The sequence below is a fragment of the Athalia rosae genome, chromosome 1 (genome assembly GCF_917208135.1).
Source record: "Athalia rosae chromosome 1, iyAthRosa1.1, whole genome shotgun sequence".
Lineage (NCBI taxonomy): Eukaryota > Metazoa > Arthropoda > Insecta > Hymenoptera > Athaliidae > Athalia > Athalia rosae.
Genome location: NC_064026.1, coordinates 7,773,512 through 7,793,333, shown reverse-complemented (window position 1 = coordinate 7,793,333; position 19,822 = coordinate 7,773,512). Strand labels below are relative to the sequence as shown.

The 19,822-nt window shown below is 41.8% G+C and overlaps 1 protein-coding gene across 2 annotated transcripts; it reads left to right on the top strand.

The window, feature by feature from the left end:
- The first annotated feature begins 147 nt into the window (after positions 1–147).
- LOC105686083 (protein windpipe) lies at positions 148–19,438 on the top strand. Of its 2 annotated transcripts, XM_012400683.3 has the most exons (3): positions 148–487; positions 8,879–8,925; positions 15,887–19,438. In XM_012400683.3, coding segments are annotated over exons 2-3 (2,205 nt in total). In that variant the 5' UTR covers positions 148–487; positions 8,879–8,923; the 3' UTR covers positions 18,090–19,438. The 2 variants fall into 2 exon arrangements, with proteins under 2 accessions (XP_012256106.2, XP_048504798.1); XM_048648841.1 differs by lacking the exon at positions 8,879–8,925.
- The last annotated feature ends 384 nt before the right edge of the window (positions 19,439–19,822 follow it).

Below are 19,822 nucleotides of genomic sequence, written 5' to 3'. Positions count from 1 at the left end.
TTCTCCGCGAAGATAAATTCCACGGAGGCAAAACTTCCCTGGGGAGGCGTCGAGGGGATCGGCGTAATCGAAATGATAAGGCGTGGTTTTGACGTGTAGTACGTGGAGTTGGAAGACGACGAGTTGAAGCTGGTGACTTTACTGTTCGTTCGTTCGGTGGTACCAGAAGTTCTTTAGTGGGGGTTTCAGAGCGAGTGTCGACGGGACGGCAACTGGTCGTCGTGCCACAGTGCTAGTTCGACCTCGGTCTGTGATAGTATCGTTCCTTCGATTTGAGATCCAATTCTGTGACTCGACTCATCGCCCACCCGTTCGAGGAACCCCCTTCCCCACCCCCATCCCAGGCGAAATTGACCCAACAGTGTCGGGGTTTCCGCACCCCGAAGCAACCCTCGCTCCCCATCGCTCCGATACGGTTGCCCCGCTCAGTGATCTCTTGTGACCGGAAGTCGATCTTTTCGAGCCCTCGAGTTCTGCGCTTCAGGAGGTAAGGAGCACAGTGATGGCGGGGGATAATTTTTCGCTTTTTTTTTCTCATTCCTCCCAATGTATCGTGCAGTGTCTGAAAACCACTTCGTCGCATTCTTTCTATCTTCTTAATTCCGTTCTTTAACTCGAAGTGTGCGCGGTGTACCCTATTCGTGCTTTTTCTTCAATAATCCTTTCTTCTTACAGTTATTCGCTTTTGAATTGTTTTCTCGGTTTATCACGTGCTTGTCTCTTTAAACGATACACATTAATGCGCCACTGGCTTAGACGTTCAGTGCTTCGCGAGTGACTCGATGACAATAATTTATTTTTGTATTACTCCGATATCTATATATTCGTATATACTTATATATACGAATATTTATACATTTCGTGTCGCGTTTAAAGGTATGTGAGTTAAAGCGCCGCTGCGTGTCTCCAATACATACATACACGAGACTATACTATTCATCAAATTTAAAGAGCCACCCCAAGATGGCTGGTGCTGCTTGGTCCTTTAAATTTGCCGTGTAGTGTGCGTAGATTCAACATTTAAAAGCACAAATATTTTTTTCTCCACTCTGAGATTTATTTTTAATTTATTATCGGATTTGAATCAGGCGAAATTCAATTAGTCACCTGACGCAACCGTATTTCGGATTATTATCGGAATTGTATTTACGGTTCCGCGACGACTTGGAATAACCCCTGTTCTGGAATCATCATCTGGAAAGCACTAATTAGTTTCTCGTGTTTTCCAAGAGATTATGAAACGAGGAATTTTTCTATTCGAGTGTTAGTTACACCTACCATTACGTCAGAAAAATCGACGAAATTTCATTCATATTCTCACAATAAACTCCTCCTACGGGTGCAACGCCTCGTGCATTACAATGCCATACAGGCAGGTACATAAATAAAATTTGTGACACGGGAAGTGATTGGACAGTTCTTAGAAATTTGTGTCCGGTATAAACGCATAGAAATATCCCGATATAAATATATATATATATATATATATATGAGTGCACAAAACCGATTGGGGTGTGATATTATTACCGGAGAAGTGCATAGTGTGCTGTGGTGCAGCGCTTTTCGATTTTTCTAACGCCGTAACCTACGTGCGATGAATATTATTTTTTTTTTTTTTCCCCTCTACCGAGTTTCGTATCCTTCCTTCTTTTCTCTACATTTTATATTCGGTTCGTTTGTCTTTATATCCTGTGTGATACCTGATTTCCTCGGATCGTGCGCGGGCTATCTTCCCACAAGATCTTTCTCATCGGCAATGGCGTTGAATTAAGAGAAAAAAAGAAAAAAAAAGGTTAAAACACCCGTACCGACGGTAATAAAATACAACCATAAGAAAAGAGCACCGTGTACTCCTCAACATTTAGACCAACACGCTCTCACTTTCGGTCGGACACCGCCTTAATTATTCCAAAGCCATGCACGAGCGCGCGCTACAACCTCACCTGTTGCTCGTCTGCACTACGGAAAATAATTTCTCGGTCAGACACAAAAACAATAAAATAGATAAAAAAAAGAGATAAAAATAAAACGGAACCAACGCCCCACCGAATCTCGACCAATTACCGAGTTACTCGGCACATTTTCCAGAAAATCATCTCTCTGCTATAATAAAAATAAAATGATCATTCTGATAAAATAATCGTACAACGCGCGCTCGTCATCAGGACGAACGAACGAACGAACAGGATAATTTCGCGCTGTATAATTTCAACGAAATGATACCTGGTGTAGTTTAATATGTATCATGACGATCGAGATTATGAGTGGTGTGTTTTTTTTTTTTTTTTTCTCTTTTTAATTTAGGGGTCACAAAAAGTCTTGCGAAGGAGACATATGCACTAGTGATACATATAGGTGTACACATAGGTACGAGACTGTAAAGATTTCTCTTGGGTTTGCCCGTGATTAGACACCTGTGGCTAAGTTTAATATACATGTTGGTATGGATATCGTACATATATTTGTGGGCAGAACAGGTTGAGGAGTAGTCGAGTTGGCCCATGATAGGCTAGTAAGAGTGAGCTGGTACTATCATACCTATGTATTCACGTACAGATAGATATAACGTAATATAACACGTATAAGAATTACCGACGAGTTACGTAAGTCGTTAATCGTAAAGCGATAATTCGTTGCCCCCGCACGCGGTAATCTTTGCTTGTAAGTCATGCGTCGGTTTTTTATTTTCGGTTTTCAAAAGAAGTAAAGCACTTGTTCGGTTAGATCGAGACGCCACGAGGCCAGATAATCGATAAGGGCTCAAAACTCACAATCAGAAGCGCCTCGCCCTTTCGGTCGCCGCGTTATTTCTTTATTTCTCACGAGCTCGTGTATGTACACTTATACAATATATCTCCCGCACAATCAGTCTTCGCGCAGTCTATAACTGGACGCCATATCTGTTTTATAGAGGGAATAATAAAAACGATGGAATAACGCTTTTTTTTTTTTTTAATATACATGTTAGCCCTGATGATAAGTTGCCACTTTTTTTGTTATTTTCATACATTATTATTCTTGAAGATATTTCTTTATCTACGATACGAGCGTATACTTACACACAGACGTTTGCCGTGTTACGCATTGAATACACGATTCTATTTTTTTTCATTTTTTGGTTTTTTCGTTTTGTTTTTGATTGAAAAAGTCTTCGTTCATTCTACGCAGTTCTTATCATTAAAGATGAGTTTAAACTGTATTTAATGCTCTGTTTAAGTGCTGGTGACCTTTCGTTAAATCCACTCACTTTATCCCTGCTTTTATATATTTTAATTCGAATTCATTTTACGTTTTATTTTATCGACTGACAAGTGAGTGAGTTTTATTTTATTTATCTATTCTTCAATGCCCCTACGTTGTCGAATCGCAATGAAATTTACAAAGCGTAATAAGTTCGCCAAGTTTTTGTTTCATTGCGTTTGCGATGTGATTAATTTTGGCATTACATAACTTATATTATTGCTAAAATATCGTTGTAATGTGGAGCCCAAATTTTACTTCTGTCTCTGTCGGTATTTCTGTCGTTCGTCCGTGACTTGCGACGACGTTTTGTGACGGGAAAATTATATACGAAATTGATAACCTTGGAATATGTAATTAATTTGTTTCTGCATAAAGGAGTCATAACCGAGATCATTCGGGCAAGTTCATATACCTATGTAACTGTATCGACGTGCAAATACACGTATATTGGTATCTGTTATTTGGAGGTAATTACACGTGTGAATGTACGTAAACTATGACGAATTGATGGGATATGTAGGAAATAATAATGTAATAAATTTATGTTGTATTACTTACGGTATTTAGATGTGACGCCGTGACGCTCGCGAAGTTATCGATATTATAAACGTAAGTGGCAATAAATGTGTGCAGACTTGGTGGGTTTCATTGGTTATCATAGAAGGTGGAGTAGAGGAGAGACAATCGGAGTAAATAAAGAGAAAAATAAAGAGAGGGAGAGGGAGAGGGAGAGAGAGAGAGAGGGAGAGAGAGAGAGAGAGAAAAGGCGTCGTTGAAAATAAGTGGACAATAGTATAGCGGAGGCTGCAGACATCACGAGGGTGATGTAGCATCGGATCTGATTGAATTTGAATTCAGAACGCCCTAATAAATATTAAATACTGTCCGATAAACACTTGTGTTTGTTGTGTATGCATACATACAACGATCGAGTTATTGTCCTTTGAATCTCCGTGGTATGAGCCGCGGCTGCCGAGCAGGCTGCTTAATGTTTTTTTTTTTCTTTCTTTTCTCATTCGTTTTATTCTCTTTTCTTACTTTTTTCCTCTCCCAGGCTTATAATAACGAGGTCTTGTCGCGATCATTACGGCGCACAGCCTTGATCACTCGCTGGTGATGGGATGGTTTTTTATTTAATTCTTTCCGTTCCGATGATCGTTCGAACTTCGAAATAAACTTCGTGTCAAGGCCAAAGTCAATCTTCCTATCTCGACAGGTCACATCGTATCGCCAAACATTTTATATATATATATATATATACATATGTGAACGATATAACATCGTATGGATTCACTGCCATATTTTTTATTTTTATTTTTATGTTCATTCAAATTAACGATCACACACCGTGCCATTACACGCACGGGGGCATTGGCGTCGTAATTATTATATTGAAAGTATCAGTTTTCATACACTGGGACGTCGTTACAACGCGATATACAACGTGTGTTACATACGGACCCGCCAACATTTTTATCAAGGTCGGTAACACCGACGTTGGAACGAAATCGAAACACAAAACTCCGTGTCTGTTTTATCACGAAATGAAAATAAAATAAAAATAAAAAAATAAATTGACGATTTCTGTGAGCTTCCGAATGCTTGAAAAGGAAAAGAAGTCTGAAATTTTTTTGAACGTGAAGTAAACTTGCAAAAAAAATCATCTAGGCCCCCGAGTGAACCAGTTAAAATCTGGAAGCTGCTGGGTCGTTGAAGATCACCCTAAAAAATTCATCATTGATAATCATGTATCGGAAATCCCAACGGAAACTCTCCACGCGCGATAGCATAATGTAATAACTTATCGTACCCAACGAGTCGTACTGCATTTATTTCCAACGTAAGATCCAATTTTCTCGATTATAGACGATTTTACGATGCTAATCTCCCGATGCAGCAAGATACACCTAGATGGATTCAATTATACCGAACCGCCCGCAGGTATATAAGGCACTTAACATATCACATATCACAGGCGCGCGTGGAGCGTCTTCGAATTCCATCGATTCCTGGCACGCTGCAAATTATCTGTTGTTCAAGATAAACACGTAAATCGATATGTTCTTCGACACGTACGAGACACGATGATAATCCGGTCTCGGGGGTGACCTTATCTGTATCACCTGCCATTCAGCGATTCCTCGCTCAGATTCGACTTACAGATCGAGAGAGTATTTCACGTTACGTACCTGATTCGCTCCATGTTTCATCGTTACACTAAATGGTTTTCGATACGCACGGATTTTCTCGCCGCCGCATGTCATCGCCGCAGCTGTGTAACATGGGCGGCCACTGTGTGATGTTCGGGGCATGCGAAGGCCGCTGCAGCGATGTCCCATTAGCAATGCTGATGCCGACGGCTGTCAGCGGATGCCCTTTGACCCGACGCGTCATATTGTTTTGATTTTTCTTTTTTCAAAAATTTTCTTTCCTCATAGCGCATGTATAGGTATATGCGTGTAAATAAATACCTTGTCTCGATGTGCCGATGGGGACCACGCTTTTTATCGACTTATCAATTCTGTACTCTTTTTGTGTATGCGACCGTGGTGCAGTTCACGTACTACATGCGCTGCCATGCAATCGGACGGCGCGCGCTATTCCTTTGCTTCTTCTTTGTCGCCTAATTATTATTCATCATCGTCCCCTTCTTCGTCATCTTTGACTTCTTCTTCTTCGTCTCCTTGTTCTTTTTCTACTTACATACCCATTTAATATAAGCGACGAGATTTCTCACGATTTTTTTTCCCTTCTCGTCGTCGCGTCGCGTCGCGTCCCGCATGTGCGGTCGATTCGATGCTATACGGTGTCCAATGTCCACTTTTCGACGACGAGATTCCTACGATTGCGACGGGTACAAGTAAACTTGTAATCTCAAGTGACGCGTTTGTTTTCCCAATGAAGTGAGGAGAATTATTTTCAGTGAATGAACAAGTTTCACATACATTTTCTACGTTCATTCACGTCGTTGTTGCGTGCAGTTGTCTATCCGTAAAAGGGACCGTGTCATTCATCGGCGTGGCCTCGTTTCTTACTTTTGTATTTGAATCATAGTCCAAGTTTTTCAATTATTATTTCTTTTTTTTTTTTTTTCTCTCAAACGGAATTGGGTATGTACTCGTGATAAAATTCGTCGCCAGTCATTTCGTTGCACGAAGTACGCCGCCGCTTGTCTTTTAGAATAAAACATCTGCACGGCATAAGAATTAAGTTACTGAACGAAAGAGACGAAAACAAAAAAAAAGTTCATCGTAACGAACCTAGATGTGGTTGAATAGACAAAATTATTCTTACATCTGCATACGTAATTTCCGTGAATTGGTAACCGAACAAACACAAAGGGTGTGTTTGTATGGATGATTACTTCTTTAAAAATGCGTCGAACGCTCTCAATGAAATTGCACCATTTGTGTAATATTTAGATCGACACGGTTGTAATTTGTAAGCAACACTCGTTGCGCCGCGTCATATGTAAATGGTGTACTTATGTATATTGCGTGCAATATGCCGTCAGTCTTTCAATTATCTGCAGTAAATTACATCCACGTACGTGAATGAATTTCCAAATTTAATTCTCGGGGATGAAAATTTGCATCGACGTCGTGTCAATTTTCATCCACGGATCTCGGAGGTACGTTCGTCAGTTTTTCTTTCCAAGAACATTCCTTAAACGGATCAAAAGTTTGGATACGATTGCGATTCGTTTCACGTACCTATACAGATGGAAAGGGAATTTATATTCAACGTCACACAACGTCATAAACGCGATGACAAGGACGTAAGATATTCACGAATTAAAAGTCCGGTCCGATGAGGAGGATCGTTTCGTCCTAGGCACGAGGCGAATTTCGCGGTCCTCCTTGCCGCTGACTTCGAAGGTTGGAGTTACCTGAATAAATCCAACCTTGGCACCGGGAAACGGGATAATAACGATTCTTAAAACAATGAGTACGAGCGAGTGCGCTGTATGAGAGATTCCTTAGGGGTTACGAACTTTTCTGCAATGTGTCGTATAGATGCAGACGTTACATAACTGAAAAGCGAAGCTTCGTACGAATTGCGGAGGCTTCTCACGAATTTTATCCACAGCAATTAGACTCTTTCGAAAAGAAAATTATTTTAAACATTGTTAGTTCGCGGAGGTGATTATCGAAGAATTTGGTGATGTCGAGGAAAAAAGAAGTTAGTTTTATCACAGTCATTACGGGTGGACCGCGACTTCCGACAATTTCGCAGACGTAATATATTACGGTATAGTTACGGTTGTACGTTCGCGGCGCAGGTTACATATCGAGATCCTGGACCTCGCCATCTTTGTTTGATTGTCCTCATTAGTTGGAACATGATGCAGTCGTTGTGCTACCGTTCTAATTAATTGTATGTCATTATAGATTATGTAGCTGCACCGGTGTTACCCTACTTCCTTTGTATAATTCTTTCTCATTGTTTTACTCGTTTCGAATTCATCGAACTGCACGAGTAGCACACGTACCTGTCGATCTGTGCTTCGTAATGATCAATTTTCCACGTGGACGAAGCGCAGGTGGACGAGAAAAAAAAATATACACCCAGTCCAATTTCGATTGTGAAAACTAATGATTGCGTCGCGCGAGTCAATACGAGAGTGCGGAGGCTGCAGCGGAACGGTCGGTCCATCGGGGATGATCTTAGGATTCCAAGGATCAGTTTCATGTCCGTATAAGACACATGGTGAATTGGACCACGCGGCCAACGAGATACCGTTAGCCACACCGGCAAAAAGTCCGTCCTGACCAAACTCAGAGAGACACGCGTCGTCTCCTTCTCTCTCATCTTTGCAGTCCGGTACCTCGTCGTCGTCGTCGTCGTCGTCGTCGTCGTCGTCGTAGTCGTCGTAGTCGTCGTTTTCGTATCTCTGTTGCCATCCGCATATCCTATCAAGGCGTCGCTTTGGCACGCGCGATGACGTGTCCTATACTTATAGGTATAGCCGTAGCATACCTACCTACGGAAATTATTCAAAAGAATTTCCGTGACCTTCACGAACCGCGAACGATTAAATCAGTGTTTTCTTTTTTTTTTCTTCTAAACTTAATATTTTAGGAACGCCATACGTCGTTACTACGATGGATGAAAAAAATTCATTAGAACTTTACGCATTCGATTCGATATGAATTCGGCCAATTTCAATCGACGCCTCTGCACTGATCCGAATTATTTGAATTGAACGAGTCGCAGTTATTCTGTAAAAGTGAAATTATCGCAGCGTTTGCGCGAAAGGTAATCCCATCAAAAAATTGTTGTCCCTTCGCAAAGTCGAACGATTACAAGGCGTTGAAATATTCTTCGATTCGCGGGCGAGGTGCGGTTCCGATAGTCAGTGTCAAGGTGAAGGTAAATGAAATCGTATGCACCCGAAAGGTTACGCAGTTGGCTCGTTACAATCACACGGATATCTCTTGCTCTGCACATATCGCGCGCACTTTACTTACTTTCTCATATATAAAACACCGCATATTATGCTGCGTTATTACGCATATAAGACAGACGACACCGATACCTATACGTTCGTAAATCGTTAAACGAAACATTTCTCGCACGTGATAATACGCAATATACTAGCTGTACCAACTCCTCGTTGTTTGATCTGTTGCAGATGGTCCGGTAGCCACGCCGTTAACGATACGTCTGAATAAATGCAATGTGAGTATACGTAGGTACATACGAGAACGGAAGTAAAACCAGATCATCGAAGGAGATGCAACTTGTTCGAACTGAAAAAAAATATTCGACAAGGTGTTCAAAAATCTGTGAATCACTTGGATCCTATCCCCTCAGCTGTGACATTTATTTCTTTCTCTCATTTCATTTATTTTCTCTCGCGATATCCACAAAGCTCGCTGTGCGCCTTAACTGGTCATCGGAATAATTTTATTTTCCCGGGTTGTCTGACCATAATTGGTCGATTTCGATGAAATAAACATGTACGTAGGTACGAAGGGATGATATGTGGAAACTGGCCACTCCGTTCGCCTTACCGGCGGCAACTTAACGCGCGCTTACCAAAAAACGAAACATTTACCTGCGTTGGCGACTGCACCTTGACTTGCCGCTAGTCGGACGTACGGAGTGGCCAGTTTCCACATACAAGGAGACGGCATAGGTTGGATGTCGCGAATCGGGTTCTTCTTTCGCGTGGTGAAAGCTGGAGACCTCCGAAGCAACGTAGTTTTTGTCTTTTGATCCAATGGGCCTTAGTTCCTGAGATATCGCGATTTGAAAATTTGGGAATTATGGGCGGAGCCAAGCCGGTTCCGACTGGTGGGTACACTACATTGAGCGTTATATGCCTAAACAAGAGCGGTTGTAGCCCATACGGCAAAACGACGGACTGGTACGCTGAAAGTTTATGGTTCGCGTCCCCGTACTTTTTTTTTTTTTAATGCATTTTTTTTTTTTTTTTCATCTCTGATGAGATTTTGCATGTGCAGATAAATAAGAAAATTCGGAAATATGTATTACTAGTTTTATTTATCCATTATATTAAAATATTAAATCTAATAATGAAGTCAAAATTATATAGCAAAATAACATTGTACAACAAATAATCAATCTTTCAATCACGTCACAATAACAAAGCAAAATAATATGGTCTGATAAAATAAATAATTAATCTAATTTACACTTGTAAATTTCGTGGCGGGTAATCATTCTGATTCTTCTTCTATCAGATAGGTAGGTTTACAAATTGGAGGGTGAAAAACATCGTAAAAACAAGGGAAGCAAAGAGGCTTACGACACCACGAACATACGATGAACGCAATACCATCGCAACCACATTTAACCTTGCGCATTCTATCAGGAAAGCAAATTTCATTTACATTCTGAAAAACTGTTCTATTCGACGTTAATTTGGCTGCAAACCACGTATACTGTAGCATATCCTCAAATATCGGCGCCAGCAATTGATAGTGTATTAAAGAATGTATTTTGAGTGCATCGTCTCTGCTATTTATCTGGCGATTTTTTTTTAATGAATGCGTTCTATTTTGGAGTCGTTTAATAAAATTTTTCACCTGCCGGTAGAAATAAACATCGCACGGTTGACAATAAGGTGTACAACCTGGCTGAATAATTTTTAATTGGCAGGTCGGATCGTTGTTCTCATCAACGAAGGTCGAGTCAAACGTGGAAGAATTAGTTTGACCTCCCCACGAATCAATTATTAGGAGAAAATCCTAAACATGTAAATACCCGGAATATCGCATACCCTGTCCCACCTGATTTTTCTATGGAACAAAGTATTTCATGTATATTATTTACCTGCACATGCAAAATCTCATCAGAGATGAAAAAAAAAAAAAAAATGCATTAAAAAAAAAAAAAAGTACGGGGACGCGAACCATAAACCTTCAGCGTACCAGTCCGTCGTTTTGCCGTATGGGCTACAACCGCTCTTGTTTGAGCACATAACGCTCAATGTAGTGTACCCACCAGCCGGAACCGGCTTGGCTCCGCCCATAATTCCCAAATTTTCAAATCGCGATATCTCAGGAACTAAGGCCCATTGGATCAAAAGACAAAAACTACGTTGCTTCGGAGGTCTCCAGCTTTCACCACGCGAAAGAAGAACCCGATTCGCGACATCCAACCTATGCCGTCTCCTTGATAGTACAATATTTCCTCCGTACGTAACATAGCCCTGTATAAAATCGATTCGTCGATTCTCTTTGGTTCGTTCGAGTTATCAGACAATGACCCCGACCGGTGCAAAGTATGTCTGACTGCCAGACGTTTCTTCCTTTTGGTCCTGCTAACATAGACGTTAACCGTATCACCAGACCGCAGAGAACACCGCTTGATCCATTGGTGGTTTAAAAAAGTAAAATATTATTCCAATAGCAACGGCAGCGAACAACTGATCGCAATGACGGTAGTCATAGATCTACATCTGTACAGGGTGACTCGAGTCGAAACTTCGAGAATGGGAGGAGCTTGATTCGACATTCCTATCCATTCAGAGTCGGACACCCGCCGAATTGATCTCCTCCTACGTCGGGCATTCGAAAGATCACACGCTGTGCAGTTATACAGAGATATCGCGATAAACTGACCTATACCCATTTCTACGATTCGAGCGTCGAAGTTGAAAAAAAAACAAACTTTTGATTAAAAATCCCATTACATTTTCACATTTACACCGATATCCGGCATGCCTGTTCCAAGAATGATCTTGAGTCAGAGTCAGATTTCTGTAACCATCACCGTAAAACCGCTTTCGCTTATTTTTTCGCTCCTCAAAGACCTTGCAGCTACGTTCTCTTGGAATAAAAGAGTGTGGGCACCGAGGGTTTTTATGCTCTTCGAATGTAATTTCTCCATTTCGAGCGCGGATTTCTTTATTTCTTTTTTTTTTTTTCGTTCAATGTGTCGTTACGTGTGACTGTTTCGTTTGTTCCGTACCGTCGCGAATCCATAGCCGGCAGTCATCCTATTTTTTTTCTGATCTATTTTCGTCAATCATCGGTTTCAACGAATGAATTACGTGAAGCTTTCCTGATCATTGATGATGCGGTTAATAAGACAATTGTTAATTAATTGTGTTCTCAAAGCTTGGGAATTAACGTGAATTGTATATTAGGGCTAATAATATTCTGCAGTCTCCAAAGACGAAGTTGGCCGGTCGGAATCACACGACGTTGTAAACTAGGTCGATTCAATCAGTTTCGTTATTAATTATACATTCAAACTCTTGTATCCGACGCATATCGTGATTTTTATACATGGGCAATTATTTTTTCATTCAGTCTGTACGATACCCGAATACTTTTTGCTCACGGGGCTGAAAATAGATCTCAATAATTTTTTACATGATAAATTATGAAGTGGAAATAATACGTGAAAATCATAGCGAGCGATGTATACTTAAAATTTTCAATATGAACGCGATCGAAATAAGTCCCGGAAATTTTCTATGACGTTGTTCGAGGTCTGTAAAAAGTTTGTTCTACAAACAAACTATTATACGAAAGCCGACTAACAAACAAGACGTTTTAAATCAAAAACATACGTTACGCGAATGTTTATGTCTAAATTTTTTACGAACCTTAATTATCTTTGGTAAAATATAATATCACGTAATCGTACGTGGTTATCATTATTCTAATTGTACATTCGTGTTTTTTCTTCGCTTCAAATCAATTGTACACTCCGAGAACAGTATGTCATACATGAAACAGGATTGTATTTCATCTTACGGTGTTACTGTATAACGTCGACTTCGACGAGGCGTTCGATCGGAATGAAATTAGATATCAAGTTTGACATATCCTCGTATAATATTATTGAAAAAAATTACCGTCAACGTAATGACACGCGGAAACAAAATTTGCTCGTTTCATTAACACGAGGAAGGTATCGCGGACGAATCCAACGCCGAGCAAGAACTTTGGCGCTAACAAAAAAGATTAAAAAAAAAAAACATGATTTACAATGCGATGTACGATAGACGCCGCGTGTGCTCTATACTCTTGTCTAGTATTGCCGACGAAAACGGAAGTACGTATGCGCGGTTTATGTTACGTAGTCCTTTTCTTTTCTTTTCTATATTATTTCACCAATTCGCCACTTTCGCTCTCAAAAATATTCTCGGTTCAACTCGTAAGTTCCAGACAGACGCGCGAAGAAGCTGCAACTGCCACCTCGAGGATTTGAGCTAATTATACGATGATAATAGTTATTACAATTTTTTTACCTGTCGAGACAATTCACGTAACACAGTCGATCGCGATTGTCAGTCATGCCGATGTACATAAATCGACCTTCCAAATTATTTTCCTATATCGTTGGAGGCTTATCTTATCGAGATACGTGTTCTTCAGTAAATTCCACATAGCGAATCCGTTTGTCTAGCCCCGCTTGGGAGCTAGACGATTACGTGTACGTTCTATTATTATTATTATTACCATCATTATCATTATTCTACCTTTTTACATTACTCTTCTACGTCATTTAACCAAAAGAATGATGAAAGAAAAACTTGGCACGGAATTTATATATCGTCGAAATAATATTTTATCCGCGTCGGATAAACGTTATACGTATTATACATACACCTGGGTAACACGAAATCTTTACGATCAAACCGCAAATGGGTTTCATACTTTGAACATGAAATAGATTCAAGGTCTTTCTCTATAGTTAATAACGCACGAGCGTTATATACGCGGATTCCGTCCGTATTCGGAAATTTGAATGTTTGATGTTCGTTGTTTATTTTCCCTCTCTTCGGATTTTTGTTTCATTATTTTTCGTCTCTTTGTAATAGCTTCGTCTTAATGAGCCGCGCGTTTCCATCTGTCGGGAATGGGTAATTTCTCAGGAGTGGAAGTTGGGGAAAAAAGGTGCGCGTGCTGCATGTGGTAGGTATATGCCTAGACGGTCATGCGGCAGTTTTATACGTGGCATGGGCATCGAGTTTCCGAGAATAAAATGCCATCGATTTCAAACCAAATGGGGCGAACTCTATAAACTTCCCCGAATGAAAAATAAACTTTTACCATAAGGCGCGGAAAGTTGTCACGATATGCGCTGCTCGTATAGGTAGGTATACCTAAACTGCAAGTAGTCTCATTGGACGGGTTCGTATGTTGTAATATCTTAACGAAAGTCATCGCGGTATGGAACTGAGAATATTGAGCTAATCGATCCGTGAAACGTGTTTCCGATCGCGTGACTCAACCCGAGAACTAACGAGCCTCCGTGTAATTCGCACCGCTTTGACAGTACATGGTTACAGTAACCAACTTTGTCTTCGCTTTTGGATTGATTCTGTTCGACGAAGTGTACGCGACAGTCGATACGAACGTGATATGATATTTCAACAAAATCCATGGCGACTATCGAGGTTGCATTGTTAAAAATCGAACAACCAGAAGTTGCGAACGTGCGACGCGGATATTCGCTCCGACGTATAGTCGAGTAAACTCGTTAGATATATTTACGCTACGGAATTTCTTTTAGAACAGAAGAACCGAGGAATTTTTTTTTTCTTCTTACTTTTCACGTTATAATCCGATCGATTTTACACCATGTTCTGATTCCTGACGAGGCGGAGGTGACCTCCGGGTTCCGGAACCGATCGGCAAAATTTCCAAAGAAATTTAATTTCGCCAAAAGAAAAAGTTTCGATCTCATCGGAATCCGGTTTGAAAGTATATCGCACCTCCTCGCGTGCGGCCCGTGAGATATGAACGATTTATTGACGCTCTTGTAAAGTATTACGCAATTCTCGATCTCTGACTCAGTTAATAAATATATTATCATCGTCGTCAACGTTAAGCGAACAATTCGAAATATATTGGGAATCAATTCTTTGCAGCATCGTTTCAATTATAGATCGCGCGATCTATGATCGATCGAAAATTTCGCCACCGAGTTTCCCGTCACGCCGCTTGTAATAGGTACCTTCGAGAACCAGCTACCGGTCAATACACCGATTTGCAAAGTGCACCATTTTTACAAAATAACCATGACGTGGACGAACGATAGCTATACACATACCCGTGCGAAGATAAGATATACGCGGGTGTCCGCGAAATGGATGCAAAGCTCATTTCTACGCTATCTCGCGGCTTTCGGTTCATCCGAGATTATTACTCACAGCGTTTAATGAGTATCACGCGTATGGTACGCGCACGGTATTGGTCGTAGCTGGAGCGAAGAAAGGCCTGTACAACGACCGTGTAATATTGTATAACGAAAGACTGACAAACGATACTCTTCGGATTCTTCACTCTTTGTTTCGGCCTGCCGCACACGCTACCGCTGGAAGCTTGTTCGTTGGAGCGAACGATGACGAGATGCGGCGTAGTGAAGCTTGCGGACAAAATAAGATGCAAAATAGTGGAAATAATAGGAGAAAACCGACGTTACATCGCGACTCTGTGGCTCCGCGTTACATAAGAATTTCAGTAAAATTGTACGGGGTGGGTGCGGGCAATCTCGAGCCTTGAAGTTGGATAACGAAACCGTGGAGTAGGTAATTAATTATCGAGAGCTGCTCGCACGAAGCCGAAGCCGCGATACCGGCGATTCTTATCAGATTTTGAGAACCTTGATTATCAGATGTCGGTGATTCCGTTCCAGCGACTTATTCGTTTTAATTGAAAGTGGAGAACAAAAAAAAAAAATGTTCAATTATTCAATAAATATGAATCGTCGAGATTAATGATAATCTGAGAGGATGCGCCAAAAAATTATTCTTCGTTATCGAAGTCGGCAGACTTTGCCCCAGTGATTCTTTTATCAATTACCCAAACAGTGCAGCATCCGTATCACGGAAATCGCGGACTGGGGCAGCAGTCACGATTGCGAAGAGAACGCCTCGTTTGCTTTTGTTCGATTCGACGAAGTCGAGTCTCTTTATCAGCCCGGACTTAGTACTCACCACTGTGTCAACCGACATCGATGCGCGATATTCGTTTGCGTCTTGTTCAATTTTTAACCGCATGGCAATCGTGGGACATTCGCATCCGCGTGTATCGTAGCTTTCGTCATTCTTCTTTACAACCACTATCCAGTCTCATTCTGACGGTCGCGCAAATGATAGTTTCTATTTTCGCTCCATCGTTTCCATGCATATTCTTAATTACACTTTTCGTAGGGTGACGAAAATGAAGAAGTCGGTGGCGTTGATCCTGCTGACGTTGACGGGTCTCGGTTTTCCGGATACCACGAACGCCCTGTGTAACATCAAGGACGAAGGGATAGCGGTATGCCACAAACTGCACGATGTCCAGTTCATAGACACGCAGAACCTGACGGCGTTGATCGCTCCTGTACGCGAGACAATATTGACAGCTGATTCCCTGAAGACTCTTTCAAAACTGAAAACGCTGGACTTGTCCAATGGCGAGTTGGAAATCATCGAACCCGGCGCCTTCGACAAGATGACGCACCTGCAACACCTCAAACTATCGGATAACTCCATCGCCGAATTCACGGAGTCGTCCCTGACTGGGTTGAAGACACTGAAGAGCATCGACTTGAGGAGAAACAAAATCAGGCAGATACCGCCAGCTCTGTCGACGCTCAAGAACCTGAAGAATTTGGAAATCGCGGGAAATCCGCTCGAGTGTAATTGTGCGACTCTTCGTGCGAGGGACGAGATATTGGAAAACGCTGTTAAAATATCGAAGAAAGTCGTCTGTTCCGCACCATCCCACCTCAAGGGTGTGTCGTTACTAAAATCCGGAGCTGATGTGATTTGCATGTTCGAAGAACAGGACGATGAAATGCAAGCCGACGAGGCCTCCGGATCTGGAGACTCTCCGGACGATACGCTCATTGACTCGGACATCGAAAATTTAACGAAAGAACCGCTCGACAAGGAGTTGCCAGTACCGGCGTCGCGGATGCTCTTGGAACCCGAGGAGGAGCCGAAAGAAGTTACGGACGATCTGATCTTTGCCGAACTAGGAAATACCACGAATACGGAAGCTGGCGAAAACAACGAGAATGCGAAGAATTCCAGTGTCGACAACCCCGACAAAACCGGTACTGCCTTAGATTTCGATTTCGTCGAATCCGGCGCCGTGGACGGTCATTCCGATGACCTCATCGTCGAGGGTTCTGGATTGACAGCCGCCGATGAGGACGAGGATTTGGGTTCCGGTGCCGGCGAAGAGGGTTCTGGCACCGATGACATCTGGCAGCCGGTCGAACACATCCACTTCGGAAGGTCGGGAAATGTAGTCGACGAGCAACTAGAATTTTCATCCACCACCGAGCAAACTTCGACAACGCCGATGTCTTGGTTCGACATATTGTGGAGCACGTTCAGCGGAGACCCGTCGTCGACTACGCCGCGCGACGACTCTGACACCGAAGGAAATCTCACGGACGAGGAATTCATCAACGTTGGAAACGACCGCACCCCGGACTCGGAGAACAATTCCGAGGTGACGGATGACCCTGATGAAACTTCAACCGTGGAGCCGCCGGTCGAGAATAAGGGAGGATCCAGCAAAGTTGGATTTTTCGATTTACTGGGACTCGGTATCGAGGAGACGGTGGTCACCGACAAGGCGGTGACTCAGGGAGCGGGAGTAATTCCGCCTACCGGTAACGACGTGACGGAGAAATCCGGTAAATTGTTGGGTGAAGATTTCTCGGACCTCAGCAACGGCGAAGATGCGACGATCGACGATCGAGGCGAAGCGTCAACGAGACAGACGAAGAAGAGTATGGGATCCTACGTGGTTCTAGCCGCACTTCTCGGTGTTCTCGGAGCTCTGGTTGGATTCGCGGCGTACAAAGGCAATTTCTGCAGAAGCAAGCCCGACAGCGACGTGGAACGAGGTACGGAGTTGAAAGACATGCAAAAATCGCTTTTGGAAGGCAACGGTGCTAATCAACCGAAAATAGCGTCGAACGGAAACGCTGAGAGCGCACCTCTCGTCGCCGCTACCCAACCGTCGTGGGGTGAACCGAGGGAAGTAAAACCGTGGGAAGAACAGAATACACCTACGGTGGATAGCGGGGTGAATCACAGTCCTGCACCACCTGCTGAATCCGAGCCGGTAAAACCACCGAGGAGATCGTTACCACCGCAAGAAGAGCAGAACGGTCTTCCGGAAGTTAAAACGCACTCGCCGATGTCCAGTTTCGCACCAAAGCCTCAAGAAGTATCAACGACGTCGATCCCTCCACCGGGTGTTGTTGAAAATGGAAATCATAGTCCGCCGTTGAGCCCGAACACTCAGAGAGTGAAGATTACATTGCAAGAAAATCCGGACAGCGTGCCCAAAACACCGATTTTAATTACGCGGACGAAGGCCGGTGAAAACCTAGTCAAAAGGCCGTAGTCTGGATTCGATGCTTAAATTTCTAACCCGTATCTCGTACCTTCAAATAAATATACCCTTTATAACTTTGTCTATCGAACGTTCTTAATAACGCGTCGTGTTCCTATTAGGCCGAGCCCCCTCTGGCCGCTCAGTGATAAAGTTGACTCTCGCCGAATCCTGGGTCCGCAAATGGGCCGCTTTCCGCGTTTTTCAATAATTTTTTCACCGTTACTTCACCGGGCCTAATTTATAACCAAAGGAATCGTTACCGATATTCGTTCATTCATGAAGGTGACGTCGATATCGAGTAACCGTGAAACTTTTTCTTTGACACGGAGACATTTTCCTTTGACGAGATTTTTGCCGCAGACGTTAACAAGGAGGGTGCAGGGCGTCAGCTTGATGCGTCGATGTCATCGGTAATGAGGAGTCCAACGTCAAGCACGTATAGTCGAAATGATGCAACAAATGTACGAGAATAATTATGTTATAGAAATGCGTATGTGTGCATGCCATACCTGCCTGAAATTATTCAGCCTCCACGAACAAGCGTATATTGTTGGGGTCCAGACTCGACTGATTGTAATTAAGTTGTATCATATCTTTGTTAGTTTTTCTCCTTTTTTTTTCCCCCCTTCTTTTGGTTTTCCGTTTCGTCGAGAACGATATCGAGCCAAAGGTGTGTAATTAGGATCAGTCGAGAGTCGTCCGTCGTTCGCCAGTGATTTGTTGATTGAAATGAAATAAGTAATGTACATCGTGAGACTATTGAATAAATTATTAGAATTTAGATCACTAGACATAATAAATAATATTAACGATGAATATAACGTAAAGTTAGTCGTAAGCGTATTTGGTGAGTTGTCATACATAAACTGTCAGGGTCATACACCGACGTACCTGGTCAAGCGTTGGACAATGCAGGTTTGTTATTTATTTCGTAAATAAAATATTAAAATGCAGCTCACTTAGCATTTAAATATTATATACCAATAGTTGTGTACCAATTGTTAATAATATTATACCTATAAATATTATCAATATTTTATAGCGTAAGTTATAGTTAATCATATTTATATCGTTTATATATGAACATATCTAATATGCATAGATATTATATAATATATTGTTAAATATTTTTCATAGTTCGTATAAAAAATTCTATGTACACACCCTAAACAGGTACGTGTTTCGAAGTATGAATGCTACGCGTCTTCTAAGCCAAATGATTGTAAATTTATATTTTATCGAAGTACATCGTGTTATGTACACCTGTCGAAATGTGTTACTATTCGAGATAATAAATATTATAAATATGTACCTACGTATATAATAAATGTGCAAATATGCGATGGCAATTTTTTAAACCCATTTTTCATTCTTCTACCTGTCGTCGTGTGAGCTGAGAATTACTTCACCGAGGATGATTTTCAGTCGGATGAAACGTATATGCTTACAATGGACGTGAAATTTTTTCCAAGTTTGAAATTAGTATCGAAAGCTGTTGAAAAGTGAAAAAATGAAGCGTTCTAAAATTGTTAGCGAATTTTCATCTGGCAGACTGATTTACGACGTGAAAGAGATTACGGTAGGAATTCTCGACGACGTTGAAACTATGGAATTATAAATCAATCCAATGAAATAAGATAAGACTGATTAAAACCGCGAGTTTCACGACCTCGAAACACTTGATGAATCTGTTCAAATTGATGACAAACGATGAACACTCGAACGATTGAATATTTTATTCT